We start from the raw sequence: 18,150 nt of genomic DNA on the forward strand, positions 1-18,150 counted from the left end.
AATCATGCGTCAACAAAATCGCACTACGTTCGCAATCGGTGCGCAGCCATTTGTGCCATAAATAAATTTAATTTAAAATATTTTCAACACAAGGAAAAAAAGTGCCATCGTTCTCTTAGCTCCTTCTAGTGCTCGGAAAGATACATTTTCTTTTTTCTTTTTTTTTTAACAACTCCCACTAGAGCGAACGAAAAAGTTAAGGCCAGGGGGGGAGGGTACCTTTTGGCAAGCGGTATTTTGGCAAATTTACATTTCCCCAATTTTTGATCCTCTTCCTATGACGTGCCAGTAGAAAATTGACGATTTGCGGAATATTGCGCGGCGCCATCCCGAAAGGAAAACATGTGACCGATGCCGTCAGAAGCATCGATTCATGGGCAAGAGTCTTCCGTTTATATATTTTGCATTCGAACATTACTTTACCAGCTGTGAGCCGAGTGGTTAATGGACCGATGTGGATAGATAAGCAAATTATCTCCCATCGCTGTACGCTGCATCCGTCTCAGCGAAAGCGTGTAATGGAAATCAATTAGCTCTGGAATGTGCTTAAGAAAAATGCCACACATGGTTTACGGCACCATTGCTCAACTTTATCATGTTAATAGATACAGATTCGTAAATCATTCTATCCACCATGGCTTGAATAGCTGTCGCTCTAACAACTGCATTAATAATTGTGTATTTTCGGACAATAGACAGCTAATTTTCTTAGCCTTGGATTTGTTTATTTGAATATACCATATGAGCACAACCCAGCTTTTAATTTAACATTAATTAATCAAAAACCATTACACAATTCCAAGCATTAGAGTTTTAATTGTGTGTAATAAGGGTTTTCACTCATACATAAGTTTGTGTTCAGGAATCCCTAAATGTAATCCCTAAAAACCAAATGCAGCTTAATCCTTAAAAAGAGAAAACAGCCAGCTTACCTTGGAATTTTCCTAGGGAGTTCTCTATATTTAATCCAATGAAATACAATACATACAGCGAAAGGAGCACTTGATGATTTGAAAAGTCGTTTTCAGAAAAAGTTTAAATACATTGTATTAGTTTTTATTTTCCACGTGTAGTACGTCCTACGAAATTGTTATTTATGCATATTACGTATCTCATGAAACAAACCAGGTTTGAGCACAACCCAGCTTTTAATTTAACATTAATTAATCAAAAACCATTACACAATTCCAAGCATTAGAGTTTTAATTGTGTGTAATAAGGGTTTTCACTCATACATAAGTTTGTGTTCAGGAATCCCTAAATGTAATCCCTAAAAACCAAATGCAGCTTAATCCTTAAAAAGAGAAAACAGCCAGCTTACCTTGGAATTTTCCTAGGGAGTTCTCTATATTTAATCCAATGAAATACAATACATACAGCGAAAGGAGCACTTGATGATTTGAAAAGTCGTTTTCAGAAAAAGTTTAAATACATTGTATTAGTTTTTATTTTCCACGTGTAGTACGTCCTACGAAATTGTTATTTATGCATATTACGTATCTCATGAAACAAACCAGGTTTGTTTATTTTTTAAACCCATTTTTAAAATAAGACTTTTACCATCTCATTTTAACTGCGCTTCACTAATTGGCGGCTAATTCAAACTATCAAGTTTCCAAAACCCACTCTGTATATTATTTGATATAAAACACTCTTCGTATTAAAATACTACATAAAACAAATATTTTTATTACCTAAAGTTGAGTGTTCTTTGCAAGTCTGATATAATTCGTTAGTATTTCTGCCCTTTGGTTTTTCGTTAGGTGTTTAAATTGTTACACATGTTTTACACAATAAATAGCTATGAGACTCACGTAACACGCAGATGCAATTTTAAATTTGTTAAGTGAATTCGAGCATAAAGATTATTTACAAACTTGGACCTCCACAATGAAAGATAAATCACTGTTTCACTGTAACATAATTAAAACCTAACCTTCAATATGAAATATAGAAATAAGTGCATTCACTTCTTGACCCCTTCTCAAGTCTACTGATCAGTTACGATTTCTCATTTCTTTACCGCTCCAGAAACTGCCTTGCGTCCATGACAACCCCGGGCGATCCGTCAGCAACTGGACCTGACAGACCGTGCGGGATCACCGCACTGCTCCCGATCGGCATGTCGTGCCGGGGCCGTGCCGAGGCCTTCGCTCGGAGTTTGCAGTCGCGCTTGCGAAATCTTGGCTCACAGGTAAGACTGCATGTATCCGTACATGGGCCTGGTCTCTCTCTCTAGTTGTTGTCTTTACTTGGCGCCATACTGATGCTCACCAATCTGTCATTGATATGGATAGGTTTTAAAGATGGAAGGTATAAAACATTCGAACGAACCATTTAGCAAACCGACGATTAACTTCGATCGTGAGGCATACTAACCCTACGATAGACCTTTAGTTTTAGTGTGCCGAGCTTTTAGTGATTTCAATGGATTAATTTCTTTTTAATTTTTACTTGTTGCAGGGTAGCGGCGGTGACGATGAAGAAGACGATGGACTTACGGCGACGGAACAGCAGCAGCAGCATTCGGAAAACACCTGGCTTGCGGCGAATACGGACGAGCAGACGGTTGTAACGAGCCTGCAACCGCTACGGATGGTCGCAAACGAGGCGGATTCATTTTTCGACTTCGGCCTGGAAGTGGAAAGTCCCAGCTCACCGGCGGAGGAATGCGAGTACACGCGACTCATCGAAACGGCCACGGCAACACCGACGGGCGTTCCGACCACGTCCACGGTAGAACCGGTAGATCCAGCAACACAAGCACCCGAATCGGGCTACGTCTGTTCGTCTCCCTGCTCCACACCCCAGGGTTCTGCCGCCAGCAGTAACAGCAGCTCGACCGACTGTCAATTCTACGACCCGGACAGCTCCGATCCGGAACAGCGTTCGGTCAGTGGTGGTGAATATTTCGATTGCACGATAGCACCCCCCGGGCCGGCCTTCCCAGCGATTCCTTACCATCGATCGGTGGGCACGGGTCGACGCTACGACTCACCCTCAGCCTCACAGACAGTGACCGATTCATCTGGCCATCACACGGTGATCGCGGATAGAGAACGAATTGAACCATTAGCAGCTACCTCACCGAACAATCCGTTCAGCACAGCCGTTACTAGCCACAGCACGGCAAACGGACACATACCGGGGTACACGGCAGCGAGCGCGTTGGATAGCGACAGCTGCTCGGAATCGCTGCCACCATCTCAGTCGACGGAATCGAACCACTCCACCTTCACGGGCATGAGCTCGAACTCGAACAGCACATTGCAAGACGTCACGATGGAACCGCTGGAGGAGGAAGAACAACAGACCGCCGTCGGTGCGACGGTGATGGACGTTCCGGACGGTGCAACGTACCATACGCCGCAACGGATCGGAAATGGGCACGCCATTATGCCCATCATCAATGCCGACACAGAAATTGAACTGATCATCCATTCGGATGGATTGAAGTACGAAGAGGATGACGGTGAACCGCACGGTGACGATACGCGTCCACCGTGTGCGGTCATTCAGATTGAGGAAGTGGAGAAGATCCTTAAGGATTGCACCATGACGCAGACGGCGGAGTGTGTGGCTAATCTAAATGATCACGGTAGGGAGAATGCCCTCGATGTCGATGAGGACGGTAGGAAGAACGATCGGAAGTCGGCCATGTCGTCGGGTGACGAGGACGAAGAGGAGAGCAAACCACAGCGCATACGGCGGTGTTCATCGTTGAAGACAGGCAAGACGCCCCCGGGTACGCCAGGTCGCAAAAAGATCGTCCGCTTCGCCGATGTACTCGGGCTCGATCTGACCGACGTGCGGACATTTATGGACGAGGTTCCGAAGGTACCGCAGTCGGCGTTCGAGGACCTAACGATCGTACAGGCTACCGAACCACCGATGCCAGAATTGAGCCTCGGTCCGAAGGTCGACCGTGTGCTGGTACCACTGTTCCAGCAACCGGGTGCCCTACCGTGCTTCCTCGATCGTGTGCGCGAGAAGCAGGTCAATCTGGAGAACGCGGCCGTCACCGATCCGGTCTCGCTTACCATCACCGGTACGGTGCGTGTGCGCAACCTTGACTTCCACAAGTCCGTCTACGTGCGCTACACGCTCGACAACTGGCGCAGCTACTCGGACCTGCAAGCGGTCTACGCGGAGAACTCGTGCGACGGGTTTTCGGACAAGTTCAGCTTCACACTGTACGGCAACTCGGTGCAGGTTGGCCAGCGTATCGAGATGGCGGTACGGTTTCACTGCCGAGGCGAACAGTTCTGGGACAACAACTACGACACCAACTACGTCTTCCAGTGCTTACCGATCACGCAGCCGACACCGATGATCTCGAGGCCGGTTTCAGTGCCGTCCGTCAACCCGCTCACCCCGGAAGCGTCCTGGTCTAGTAGCTTCTACTAGGTGCCTCAATCGGGAAACCCATTCTCGGGCCCCTCAAATACTTTGTTGTGTGTTTATTATATCATATTTTATTTTATTGTTTGGTACATTTTCTTTACTAATCAAAGAACCCAAACCAAATTAAAGCAATCCGTAACAGCTACCTTCTAATCTCCAAGCGAAAGATAGATGATGATTAGCCGTCGTCTTGGGGTCGTGTAGAGTAGCAATAGTGGTAGTATTATTGGAAATTGCTAATTCGTACCCATCAACAACCGTTGAATGGCGATGTCGAGATGGTTATTTATAAAAGTACCCAATGTTGGTGATCCAAACTGCATAACGAAAGTGAAACATGAACAAACAAACGAAGGCAAAACAAACAAAATCAACAAAAAAGAAAAACACATCTTCAAGGAGCAAATCCTAAATAGGGCAATTAAAAAAACCAACCTCCCCACGAAAACCATAACTCGAACAAAGTCAAGTACTGATTTTACGCGAAATTACGGTAAACCTCGAGCGAACGCTAGTGAAGTGAATAATGAACGGAAAAAATACACACAATATGCGAACTGTTGGATACAAGCTTTAGTAGAATAGAGACAAATGTAGCGATTAGGAGAGAAAACAAATGGAACTGAAGGAGGGAAGCCGAAGGAAGATTGTTATGTTTGCAAAAGATGTTTTAGACGGAAAAAGTAAATAATGTAGAATATGCGTGGTGGCCGAAATGTTGTGTATAAATAACGAAGAAAATCAAGCGTCGATAGGAAGAAATGGAAAAATGAACATTAATGGAGAAAACTAATTTAAACCAAATATCCTAAATCAAGCTGCAGTCTTAGGCAAGGAAGCCACGAAAAGTTTAAAAGTAGTGTAGAAAAGTGAAAGAAAGCTGAATAATAAGAACGATCGGACACCTTGTCGTGATGGGGAAACATAAACGACGTTATAATAAACATTGTGTCTTATGATGTGAAATCAGAGCATTGTAACAAAACTATAAATCCCGTTAGAATGTAATATCATCCCAAAGTCTAGTAATGGTAGGCATAGCAATATTGAAATCATAATTATTTTACTGCAAACTCTGGCCCCGATCGGAAAATGATCGGGAAGTATAGGAATTCAAAAACAAATAGCACGATACATGACATCAAGCACGATGATAACACACCACACCAGGCGCTGTTGGGGAAAGTCTGTACCGACTATTCTGTAAAGAGGCCAGTTTTACTCAGTTTAGAGTTGAATAAAGAGATTATTATTTAATACTACTCAAGGTAGCAATATATATATATTAGCAAAACAAGAATACCCAAGTTGAGTTGATCTACACTTTTACTTTTATTTCACTGCGTTCCTTCAATGCACCAAGCCAACACCTTTCGTGCCTTCCTCCTGGTCCACAATTGCATCAACATCCACTTTTCGAATCGAATGCTGCCTTTTGTGCTTGTGACGAAGTTTTGGATTTTTCGTCTTTTCAAACCCTTCCGCCTGTGGTTCTTTAAACTGCTCCCATGGATGCTCGCGCACGATACCGAGCGCTTGATCCAACGCTAACCCCTGCAATCCCATGTGCTCACGCCACGCGTCCAGCTGCATGCGATACCGGTTGTACTCCATCTTGAACTCTTCGCGCCCCTTTTTGCGAGGTTTCGCGTCATAGTCACGGTCTTGTTTTTCGCACACCTTCGAAAAGGCCTCCAGATGGCCAAGAAACTGTTCGTTCGGTTTCAACCGTTCGCGACGCACAATGTTGAGAATTTCCGTTACGTAGCGGAAGTTCTTTTTGGCACAGCCCTGGCGCAGCATGGCACCAAGAATTTGTATATTCATGCGCACGTCTGCATCGTGCATCATTTTTAGCAGCGATTTCGCTTCCTCCTGCGTCTGGCAACCGAGTGCAAGCACACCGTATGTGACGATGTCCGGTTCGAGATTTGCTGCTTCGATCATATATAGTACTTCCTGTAGCGGGAACGGAACATGAATGACTCTGTTAGGTATTTTCTAATCGAACCAACAAAACAAAATCCTTGAGCCAGTCTTATAATTTATAGATAGTTGCAATATGATACTTGATAAAGCAAAAAATAGCTGTAAGTATATTTTAACTGAAAAAGGAAAACTAGCTAACTATTTTATGTCACACAAAAAGGTAACTTTAAAATTAAAGCTAAAAAAGTATTGAACCTGTTTGAACTGAGCGGAACGGATACTGTTTAATCAAGGTTGGAAACACGCTTCAAATCGAAACTGGAACAAATACTTACCCGAGCACCCTCATAGTCGAAACGCATTGATCGTTTCTTGATTAGGATATTGAAAAAGTCCACGTCACATCGGATCTTTAGTTGCTTGATCGTTGCAAGCAATTGTTTTTCCGCGGCATATGTCGGAGGAATAACATCCAACAACTCCGTGATGGTTCGTATATCCGGTTCCACACCGCACCTTTTCATTTCTGCAAACATATTCGATGAACCACCGAGAAGCAACAGCCGGTCCTCCGATTTGCGTACCTCGCCAAGCTTAACCAGGCTTCCTAGATGTGGGACCGGCGATAGAAGATCCGGCGCACCTTCATGCCGAAGGCGTTCGCTAAGTTCTTGCCGGATGGTGACCACTTCCGACGAGCTGTCCACCTTGGCGGGGAGTGGCATCACAGATGTCTCAGAAGTTCGTTGCTCGTTTTCTTCGGCAATCGGAAGTTTTACCTGACTCCTGCTTCCAATACTATCGCTCAAAATTTGTTCTATCACTTGCTCCGTGGTTTCCAAATCTCCCAGCTGACAATCACGTACGCAGCGTAGCAATAGATTGAAAGAGTAGCGATCGGGCCGTATTCTCATTCGATGCATCCGATGCCATACCAGTAGAGCATGCCGGAATCCATACTCATGATCACTGATACACGCTTGCAGCAGAAAGTTAAACGTATCCGTGCCGATAGATAATCGCCGAGCTACCATTTCATCGACCAACTGGAAGGCCGTTTTGAGGTCCCCACATCTCCCGTAGGCTTTGATCATAGCATTGTAGTTCGACTCGTTTGGCTCGTACCCTTTCTCCAGCATAACCTCCCGCAGGTGATTTGCTCGGTTTAATCCATCGCCAAGAAACGGTGAATTCGCGCAAGAATTGAACAGCGAGGTGTAGGTCCCACCGGTCACCTTCAATCCGTGCTGTTTCATCTTGTTGTATAGCTGAAATGCTTTTTTGCTGTACCCTACACGGGCGCAACCACCAATCAACAGGTTAAAATGGTAGTTGACGGGTTTCACTCGATCCTGCTTCATTCGCACCTCGATCACATCAAGTGCCTCGCGTATGCGATTATTTTTTAAGTGATCCTTTATCAAATCCGCATACTGTCGGACGGAAAGCTTTTGAGCTGTGGAGGGTTTGTTTTGGAGAAAATCTTGCTCCCGGAGATCACCTTCATCGAGAGTTTCCGGCTCGTCCACCTGGGGTGATAATGTTCCGAATTGATCCGGATTGTTGGTAGCTTCCAAAAGGGAGAAATCATCCTTTATTGTGTTGTTCCTTTGCGTAACGGCAGCATATGACACTCGTAATCCTCTCGACAAAACTGTGGACGGTCTTTGAAGAAACAGACCCCGGAACTGGCTTAGACACTGCCTTCGAATAGTATTAATTACTAAAGAAGACATTTTCACTGATTACCGATCACTAAATCACTGGAAACCCATTTTCTTGCTTCCGTAAGTGAAAGCATGTGTTTATGTTTATAAATTTGACGTTGCAATGCCGGGGAATGTAAACAGCTGACGTACGTCAAGCTCCCCGATTAAAATACGTATCAAGGTTTAGATATGTCGATTCGTTTTAGCTGAAAACGGTTCTTCAATTCTTAATTAATTGTTTAAAATTCGTAAACTGTTTGCAAAACAGAGAAGTATAAATTAACACATAATTTTGCTATGCAGAACCAGATGTAGGACCCAAAAGCAGAAACAGATGTAGGATTTTCTTCGATTACCTGTCGTAAGGTTTCGAATATGTTCACCAGTGTACAAACTGTCAAGCTAACCCGCAAAAACAAATTACATAAACAAACCGGCAAAACCGAAATGCGTAAACATTTTGCGTTTATTTTAAAGTTCGTGATTGTAGCTTTTTGCTATGTTCAGTGTTTATCGAACATTCCGTCATCTTGCACAACGGAAACTGCATAATTCATCCCGTCTTCCACTATCAGTGATCGTTAAAAATGAATTTTCTATTGCACGACTGCTTGGATACTCTATCGTAGGTTCCGTGGTGTCCGGAACAGTCTACGACGGCGCTGTGCACGAATTCGAAAACATCCAAGGAGCACATCGTTTCCTCCGATCGCTTAGCATTGGTCTCAGCATATCCCTCGATTATGCATGGAGCTTGAAAGGTCTGAACGAATGTGATGACCTCTATGAAACGGTCCTACAAAAAGTTCATCTACGGTCAGCTCAGAAACTTCTCGATGGATGTCTCGCCAACGGAGGTCTGTACATTAAAATTGGCCAAGGAGTGGCCGCCATAAACCACATCATACCAAAAGAGTACGTTCAAACATTACGCCAACTTGAGGACAGATGTCTTACTCGCCAGCCCGATGAGGTACGTTCGTTGTTTGTAGAGGATTTTGGAGCTCCTCCCGAGGAGGTGTTTGCTAGCTTTCAGTACGAACCGATTGCGGCCGCCAGCTTAGCGCAAGTGTTCCGTGCCGTAACACACTCTGGCGAAAAGGTCGCGGTCAAGGTGCAATATGCCGATCTGCGCAAACGATTCGACGGTGACCTGAGAACGATAATGTTCCTTCAGAAGCTGGTCGCATTGATACATAAAAACTACAATTTCGGGTGGATCATCGATGACCTTCAAGGAACGTTGCGAGAGGAGCTCGATTTCGTTCACGAGGGTAAAAATGCAGAACGATGCGCAAAGGACCTCGAAAAGTGTGACTTTGTCTACGTACCTAAAGTGTTCTGGGGCTTTACGAATGAACGTATCCTGACGTGCGAGTACATCGATGGATGTAAAATAAACGACCGCCAGTCAATAGATGCACAGCTTTTCAACGTTTCCGAGATCGATCGTCAACTGTTCACGGCTTTTGGACGACAGATCTTTTCCACAGGTTTCGTTCACGCCGATCCTCACCCGGGTAATGTCTTCGTGCGTAAAAATCCATCCAATCCCAAACGATTGCAACTGGTGCTACTAGACCATGGATTGTACGAGCAGCTGCCACCGGACGTTCGGCAAAATTTATGTAGATTTTGGGAAGCGATCGTACTACGTGATTACTCAGGAATGGAAAGGTTCGCAAAACTGCTCAACGTCTCCGACTATCGTACATTTGCAGAAATTCTCCTGCAACGCCCACTGCATCTCAAAGGGCCGGCTAAAACACGACTCACCGAGCAGGACTTGGCTTATATGACCAAGCAGGCGAAAGAGCACTTTGATCGTATTATGACTACTTTACGATGTATGCCTCGCAATCTAATCCTCGTCATTCGGTAAGAGCTTGTGAAAAGATTTTTGAAGCACTCTGTCACACCTAATAGGGGTTTAATAACAATAATTTATTTTATTTTCCAGCAACCTCAACACCATACGCTCAATCGCCCGCGATCACGATGATCCGATCGATCGACCAACCATTCTAGCTCGCTGCGCACTTGCAGCACTCTGTCCATCGCGGTTGGATGTGCGCAATTTTGTGTGGGTCACCTTTCGACGGTTACGCTTCGAGTTTATACTTTGGTAATATTTGTTCATAGCATTTTTAGATGGGAGGAAGTCTCTAACGTTCTAATATGTTCCACCCATTTTCTTGTCAAACCATCTCCTCTATGCAGGCGGCAATCATTTCATTACTGGATCGTAAGCAATTATCTCCGGTTGTTGACTAGGATTGGTCGCTCACCTGATACCTCCCACCTGATGAATATTCAGATAAATGTCTGATGACCAATTTGCAGGTTATTGATCGTTCGGATCTGCCAACGGTCGATTTGCAGCTCAGACACAACACATACGAACCGCACAGCAATCTTAAATATAAATGTTGTTTTTATGACAAGACTGTAGTTGAATAAAGTCCATAGATTAGTTTATGTAAATTTTCTTTAGTATTGATTTATTATATAGAGAATACATGCCAGAAATGTTTACTATTTTAATCAATGTGAAAATAACATATGGTCTTCTTCTTCTTCTTGGCGTAACGACCTCTTGGTCATGCCTGCCCGTTAAGGGCTTACGAGACTTTTTCCCTATATGTACGTGGATAGTCAGTCCTCACGTACAGGGGAGGGTCCGATCTCTGTTGGGATTCGAACCCACGCCGTCGAGGTGTCGAGGGGTCTTTACTCTCTTGAATTTAGCTCAATAACTATAATATTGAAATTAATTTTTTCGTAAGTATATACATTTTTACAAACATCACACATAATTACACAATTTTTAAGGTAGAATGTAATTGTAATCATTTTGTATTTTCCGAAATTAAAGTAACCTACCATCAATTCTATAAATACATATATATGTATAATTTCATATATCTTCTAACCTTTGTAACTGGAATTCCATTTTAAACGCTTGTTGCGAGTTGTATTTATACGATATTTTTTGTGTAAGGTTTAACTTTATACATCTAGAATGGTTTAGCAACGATCAAATGTGATAAGCCCGTCCATTTGAGTAATGAAGTCAGTTTAGTAATGAAAAAACCTATCCTTCTCCTTTCACCGCGTGGGAGCGTTGCACGTGAGCACAAGACCGAAAGTGATCAACCTGCTAGAACGATTAAATCGCCCTCACCATTAACCCTACAGGCTATAAAGAACTGTGCGCACACGCCGTTACCGAGTTCCGCGATTACGGTGATTATCAGGTGGCGCACGGAGCATACTGCCTCCATCACCCACGCCTTTGCTAGAACTAGCCGGGCTCCATTACTTCCTTGAATGAATGACTTGTCGCACGCGGACTAGGTACAGGGTAGATCCTGGCTCCCCACGTGAAGTGGGCTTAGTACGGCGGTATACTTCTGAACAGACGGATTCAATCAGGTGGAAGCACCACGATGCTGCTCGCAATTCTAGTGTTCGTTTTGGGAAGCTGCATTGCCGTACTTCTGGTGCGGGATTATCAGTCCAAGCGTACGGATGGATACCGCGCGGCACAGCTCTATCCAGGTGGAATGATGATCCCGGTGTTTGGAAACTTGTTGGAGTTGCTGTTCAAAAATCCAGGTATGTTCCCTTCATTTCCTTATACGAACTCCCTTACAGTTGACCTTTTTTGCAGTGCAAACATTTCTGTACGCACGTAAAAATGCCCTCCGGTACAGCGCATCCTATCGTCAGTGGATCGATGGGAAGGTGATTCTGAACATCATCCGCACGCGGGAAGCGGAAAAGATCCTATCCAGTACGCAGCACACGCGCAAGAGCATCCTGTACAAGTTCCTCCATCCGCTGATGGGCGATGGTTTGCTGTGCAGCAAAGGAGCCAAATGGCAACAGCGCAGACGGATTCTGACGCCCGCGTTCCACTTCAACATACTGCCGAAGTTTTTGGTAATTTTTCAGGAAGAAAGCGAAAAGCTCGTCCAACAGCTGGGGCCCTTTGCGGACGGTGCCCGAGACGTTGTCCTACAGCCGGTGATAACCAGTTTTACGCTGCACACAATTTGTGGTAGGCAACGGTTTGTGGGCCAATTAATTCGAGGGGTTTAGAGCGTGTGTTTAACGGTGAATTCTATCGCAGAAACGGCAATGGGCGTTAAGCTAGACGCGTACAACGAGGCCGACGAATACAAGAAGAAAGTGTACGAAGTCGGTGAGATGCTTGTCCACCGGACCATGTCACCGTGGTTGTACAGTGATCGGATCTACAACCTTCTGGGGTACGATGGGCCGCTCGCCGAGTCCTTGAAACCGATTCATCACTTCACCCGCAGTATCATACACCAAAGGCGCCAGGGCTTCCATGAGAACCAACAAGCTACGGATGTTGTAGCCGCACAGGAGAATATGTATATGTCCCCCCATGAGCATTCATAGTAGTGAATTTATAGATATATTTGTACGCTTTACAGATATTTTGGTAGCAAACAACGATACGCCATGCTGGACACGCTACTGGCAGCGGAAGCGAAGCAACAAATCGACGAAGAAGGTATACGAGAAGAGGTGGACACGTTCATGTTTGAAGGGCACGATACGACGGCAGCGGCCATCATGTTCACTATCCTTTTGCTTGCAACCGAACACGATGCGCAGGAGCGTTGTTACGCCGAGGTGAAAGATTTACTCGATCGACTTTCTCCGCAGCATGTCAAAAGCATACGACCATCAGTTCAAGACTACCAGAGCCTACCCTACCTGGACCGTGTTATCAAGGAATCGCTTCGTCTCTATCCACCGGTGGCATTCATTTCCCGGGCAACCACCGGGCAGTTAGTTGTTGGTAAGCCTTATTGAATCCAATCATTCGCTCATCACATTTCCACTACAGATCCATTTCCCATACCCCCTTCAGACGATGCCAGCTTTCCCCACAACACAATCAGCCACATCCATATCTTCGACCTGCACCGCGACCCGGAACAGTTTCCCGATCCCGAGCGATTCGATCCCGATCGATTCCTTCCCGAGGTGGCCGAAAAACGAAACCCCTACGCCTACGTTCCGTTCAGTGCCGGACCAAGAAATTGCATCGGACAGAAGTTTGCCATGTTGGAAATCAAAACGGTTCTTATGTGTCTGCTACAGCATTTTCGATTTAAACCGATCACCAGAAGGGAGGAGATTGTGTTCATGGCCGATCTGGTTTTGCGTGCAAAGACGCCCCTCAAGGTAGGATTGGAGCGAAGATCAGCCGAGAAAAGATCTTAAACCGGTACCATTGGAAAGAAATAACAATAAGAAATATTTCTCAAGTTGTTGCTGCACCAACGATGTGCTCGAGTCGCATGTAAAGGGTGTCCCCGAAAGTATAAGCACGATTTCAAAATTAGGTAAAAAATACAACCTGTTCCAGAAACTGAATTTTTGTTTCATAAATTGTGTTTGGGTTCTGTTCTGGACTATATATCATGAATTTAATCGTATGCTAATGACCGCATCTTTGATCTGTCGCCTCCGATATGGCTCAGTACAGACTTGTCATGAACGGTTTTCGACACTTTTGAACGGTTTTACAGTTTTTTTGAAAACTGTCCATGTTTTCCACAGCTTTAAAATGTTTTCTCAAGTGTGCCTTCGTTAGCGCCCAAAATATCTCAATTGGTCGGGTCTTGGTCGACTCTTCGTCGAACTGATGCATGAGGGTTGACCACACAGCAGCTTCCCTGCGAACGGTTTTGTTCGAATCAGTTCATTTTACAGGCGAGGGGTAGGGAGAATCCCATCGCGACGACCCTCTACTGTGGACAAGATCGATATAGCTGCTATTGATGCTATGCCCTGACTCTTTCTTCCTCATTTCATAAAAACCGGTTGATGGTGTGCGTGAAGCGGAAGGCATGTGCATTGTATGCGTGTTGAGGATTCTCTTTTAAGGCCGCGTCCACACGGCATCGTAGCGTAGCGATTTTGACACTCCGTCGTAGTGTCAACTATTTTTTATGGCCGTGGCTAAGGCCTCTCGACCAACATTTACACTACGACGGAGTGTCAAAATCCCTACGCTACTATGCCGTGTGGACGCGGGGTAATGCTTTCTGCTGTGTGCAAAAAGAGCATGCCTCAAATGTGCTATCTCTTTCACTCTAATTGGACCTTTGTTTGTTTGTATGTGTTGTGATTTTTTTCTATGTTATTGGCACAGCTGATTGCTGAGCAATGTGAATGTCTCCAGATTTACAAGCGTTCGAAATTGGTAGCAATCGCCGTACGGTTCTGTTAGTTTCAATAATGTGAATGGCGATTATTAACCAAAGGCTTTGGCTCACTTCTTTGAACCGAAATCCAATGAACCTTTACTCAAGCTGATACGAGCATACGTAAATTGAATTTACCTTAATCAACCCGTACAACATGCATACAGCGGCATTATTGAGGTTGTTGTGCTAATGTGATAACGCATTACTACCATATTTCAACCCATTGCAATTTCATTTCTTTCACAGGATTCTTAACTGGTTTACACTTGCGGTTCACGATGCAAAAACACGTCTGGAACGGTCAAAGTTTTGACAACGACTCACTAGACTCACACGATTACATTACGATCAGATCGCTGACGCCCGCTACGCATGAAATCGCCTTTTTAAAGTTGGGTCAACCGCTGTTTGCATTAACCGCGAATCAACAACCGCCCGCGGCTATAAAAGCCGCAGATTTCCACGAATTCGCTCTTTTCTACCTGAACCACCAAACTGGAAGGAAGGAAGACCTCAGTGACCAGCAGACCCGAAGTAGTGCACCAATGGCACGCTATACGCTACGAACGCCATTGTGAGCATAGGACATGGTAGTATTCCGATCAGAGCGACCATGGCTTCCGCTTGTAGCGTATTGTGTTCGCCCATTTTGGCAACTCTTCTGTTCATTGTCCTTCTTTTGTTACTTTGGTTCGTTTGGGATGTGATCGATAAGCAAAGCCCCCAATATCGGGCCGTGCGACAATTTCCCGGCCCTCCGGTGTTGCCCTTGGTTGGCACGGCCTATCACACACGTGGTTTAGATCCGGCTAAAACCTTCGATGCCTTCCGCCGTTATACTCAGCTATACGGAGGATCGTACCGGTTTTGGCTTAACACCCATATATTTGTGTTGAACATCACGCGGTGCCGGGAGGCGGAACCGTTTCTCAGTGGAGTGCAAAACACGGAAAAAAGTCAGCTATATCGCTTTCTGCATCCGTTCATTGGTGTTGGTTTGTTGAACAGTAGCGATGAAAAGTGGCTGCAGCGAAGGCGCATCCTCACGCCGGCTTTCCACTTTAACATCCTTAACGGTTTTCATCGAACGTTCTGTGAAGAGAGTGAGCAATTGGCGGCACAAATCGACAAGGCACAGCAAACGGATAGAGCGGGAAGCTGCATCGAGCTGCAGTCTATGATGTCCCAGTATACGCTGAATACTATTTGTGGTACGTAAGGCAAGTCGGCAGGTGAGTTGATGGTTGAGCTACTTGACAAACTCATATGGTATTCGGCAGAAACTTCGATGGGTGTTAAGCTCGACTCGATGCATGGCGCGAAGGCGTACCGTGACGGTATCTACAAGGTCGGTGAGATGATGCTGATTCGCGCGGTCCGTCCCTGGCTATATCTGGACTGGACGTATAAATGGTTAGGCTACTCCAGCAAACTTCAGACGCTCCTCAAACCTCTGCATCGCTTCACAATCGGCATCATCAATCAACGACGGGAACTGTTTCAACAGGGCAAGCTAGATGATTTGACCCACGATCGGGGCTACGATCAAGGCAACACCGACAGCACCTCGTTCAACGGGAAAAAACGTTACGCCATGCTGGACACTCTGATGGCGGCGGAAATTGAAGGACTCATCGATCGGGAAGGTATCCGCGAGGAGGTCGACACGTTCACCTTCGAAGGCCACGATACGACCGGTGCGGCCCTGGTGTTCGTCTTCTTGACCCTTTCCTGGGAGCATGATGTGCAGGAACGCCTCTACCAGGAACTACGCCAGCTCAAAGACGAAAAGTCACTCGACGATTCCGCTCACTTCTCTCCGGGCGACTTAAACTCGCTGAAATACTTCGACCGAGTCATTAAAGAATGTTTCCGCCTATGGCCACCCGTTCCTTTCATCTCGCGTCGTGTTACCGAGGAGGTGGCGCTTCCCGACGGTCGAACCATTCCGCGAGATTGTATCGCGGCCCTGCACATCTTCGATATGCACCGCGATCCGGAACAATTTCCTGACCCGGATCGCTTCGATCCCGACCGCTTTCTGGCGGAAAATGTGGCCAAACGCAATCCGTACGCGTACGTACCGTTCAGCGCGGGGCAGCGTAATTGCATCGGGCAAAAGTACGCCCTGCTGGAGGTGAAAACAGCTGTTGCTTATCTGGTCCTCCGTTATCGGGTGCTGCCGGCAACGAAACGCTCCGAGATTCAGCTCATCGTCGATTTGGTACTGCGTGCGTCTACGCCGTTAAAGGTTCGTTTTGAGCGACGAAGCGATTGACAAAAAAAATGTTACTTACCTACTTACTTACACAAACTTGGATTCATGTTGTAAATAAAACAAGGAGACCCTTGTGCCGTAAATGGCACAGTTTGCCAAACCGGAAAAATACAGTTCAACCGTTTCATTACAATAACTCATTGCAGTCTGTCAACATACAGTGTTCCGGCAGATATAGCAAACGTTCTCAAGGAGATCACTCTCTTTCAGAGACCCGATTCTTGTATAATCTTTCGTTTACAGTTCGGGGTCAATACTTGCGGCTATCGGAGCAAGTTATTTTGCATTTCATTACATTCCCTCCCGAAAGAATCGCCCTCGTATCTCCTGGAACGGATGGAGGGTTCAAAGTCTTTGAATTGTTTTTCGGCACCGTTTAGTGTCTTCGCAAATCCCCTTGAAGATGGACCTAATTTTAGTAGTGCTCCTGCTGGTTGTGCTTCTGCTGCTCGCACTGGAAGTACGGGTACAACTGTCCATCGCGTATCGTGCCGGAAAGAAGTATCCCGGAGCCAAAGGAGCGAAAGGAGCGAAAGGAGCGTAAAGGAGCGAAAGGAGCGAAATGAGCGAAAATGTGCAACACTTTTTAGAGCTAGCTTCGCTCACAAATGAGGAGCGATGTTTTCGCTCCTTTCGAGGAGCGGAGCGAGGTTGCCAGCTCTTTCGATCCTTTCTCAACACCACTCGAAACCCATGAAAATAGTCGGGTTGTTACTAGGCATTGACATGCTGAAGATATTCAAAGTGCACTTGAGAATCGAGTGCTTTTGTATACAGCACGAGATGTACTGCAGAAACACCCACATGAGATGGTCCCGTCCACGGCGCAAGTTACGTACTGCAAGTTTCTCATACAGGGTGTTTACAATGTTTTTAAACGTTCCGAAATGAAACAGCTCAAAATAGATCAACTGCGAGCTGAGATGAGTTGAATATGTAAACGTAGTTTGAATCTCTTTTATTAGCTGACCAAAGTAACGACTGCTTTCACTCGCTGCTTGATTAAGACTCAACTCTTCAACACAAACTAAAGCTACTTTGATTGCTTCTTCAACAAGATCCAACCAGATCCATTGCGTGTGGCTTGCAACATCGTCGTGATCATTCATGCCGGATCCGTCCGCATTTGGACCGCCTGGATTTCCTTCCTTCTCTGAATATTCCATCGCGTTCAGCACCGACCACACTAGCTGCTCCTCGAGTGCAGCACACTTCTGCTTCTGCTGCTTTTGAAAGTTCGGTCATCGAGCAAACCATATCTCGCGAGTATGGTTGCTGCAAGACAAATCGCAGCAGACGCGCTTGAGGCTGCAAAAGTTCATCGTCGTATGGAAAATTACCACGCAGCGAAAGTTGCTACCATGGATGGTTTCATACAAGAAACTTATCAGGATCAATAGTCATTTTATTTTAGTATACAGGCCCTTTAGGACTCCACAAAAATGTATAAAGGAAACAAATTTAAATCGAAAGTACGTGTTCCAATCCCACCAAATAAAATTGAACATATTAATTCATTTAAAAAAATTAAAGATATATTTATTGGGAAGCTGCTTATTACAATTCCTTTTAGGTA

The 18,150-nt window shown here is 45.3% G+C and overlaps 5 protein-coding genes across 5 annotated transcripts; 4 read left to right on the plus strand and 1 right to left on the minus strand.

Annotated features, from left to right (window-relative positions):
• Positions 1-2,032: 2,032 nt before the first annotated feature.
• Positions 2,033-5,666, plus strand: LOC131267204 (glycogen-binding subunit 76A). Its single transcript, XM_058270009.1, has 2 exons — positions 2,033-2,194; positions 2,464-5,666. The coding sequence occupies exons 1-2, from the start codon at positions 2,048-2,050 to the stop codon at positions 4,405-4,407; spliced, it is 2,091 nt and encodes a 696-aa protein (XP_058125992.1). The 5' UTR covers positions 2,033-2,047; the 3' UTR covers positions 4,408-5,666.
• A 51-nt stretch (positions 5,667-5,717) lies between these two features.
• Positions 5,718-8,129, minus strand: LOC131267203 (pentatricopeptide repeat-containing protein 1, mitochondrial). Its single transcript, XM_058270008.1, has 2 exons — positions 6,669-8,129; positions 5,718-6,363 (listed from the first exon to the last, which is right to left on the minus strand). The coding sequence occupies exons 1-2, from the start codon at positions 8,067-8,069 to the stop codon at positions 5,755-5,757; spliced, it is 2,010 nt and encodes a 669-aa protein (XP_058125991.1). The 5' UTR covers positions 8,070-8,129; the 3' UTR covers positions 5,718-5,754.
• A 352-nt stretch (positions 8,130-8,481) lies between these two features.
• LOC131263344 (uncharacterized aarF domain-containing protein kinase 5) lies at positions 8,482-10,517 on the plus strand. Its single transcript, XM_058265530.1, has 3 exons — positions 8,482-9,920; positions 10,003-10,167; positions 10,263-10,517. The coding sequence occupies exons 1-3, from the start codon at positions 8,542-8,544 to the stop codon at positions 10,369-10,371; spliced, it is 1,653 nt and encodes a 550-aa protein (XP_058121513.1). The 5' UTR covers positions 8,482-8,541; the 3' UTR covers positions 10,372-10,517.
• Positions 10,518-11,491: 974 nt separating this feature from the next.
• Positions 11,492-13,307, plus strand: LOC131264678 (probable cytochrome P450 4ac1). Its single transcript, XM_058266949.1, has 5 exons — positions 11,492-11,660; positions 11,716-12,105; positions 12,178-12,445; positions 12,509-12,879; positions 12,952-13,307. Exons 1-5 carry the CDS (start codon positions 11,492-11,494, stop codon positions 13,305-13,307), a joined length of 1,554 nt encoding a protein of 517 aa, XP_058122932.1.
• Positions 13,308-14,909: 1,602 nt separating this feature from the next.
• LOC131264679 (probable cytochrome P450 4ac1) lies at positions 14,910-16,574 on the plus strand. The gene is made up of 2 exons (XM_058266950.1): positions 14,910-15,507; positions 15,577-16,574. The coding sequence occupies exons 1-2, from the start codon at positions 14,910-14,912 to the stop codon at positions 16,572-16,574; spliced, it is 1,596 nt and encodes a 531-aa protein (XP_058122933.1).
• Positions 16,575-18,150: the final 1,576 nt, after the last annotated feature.

Source organism: Anopheles coustani, chromosome 2 (genome assembly GCF_943734705.1).
Source record: "Anopheles coustani chromosome 2, idAnoCousDA_361_x.2, whole genome shotgun sequence".
Classification (NCBI taxonomy): Eukaryota; Metazoa; Arthropoda; class Insecta; order Diptera; family Culicidae; genus Anopheles; species Anopheles coustani.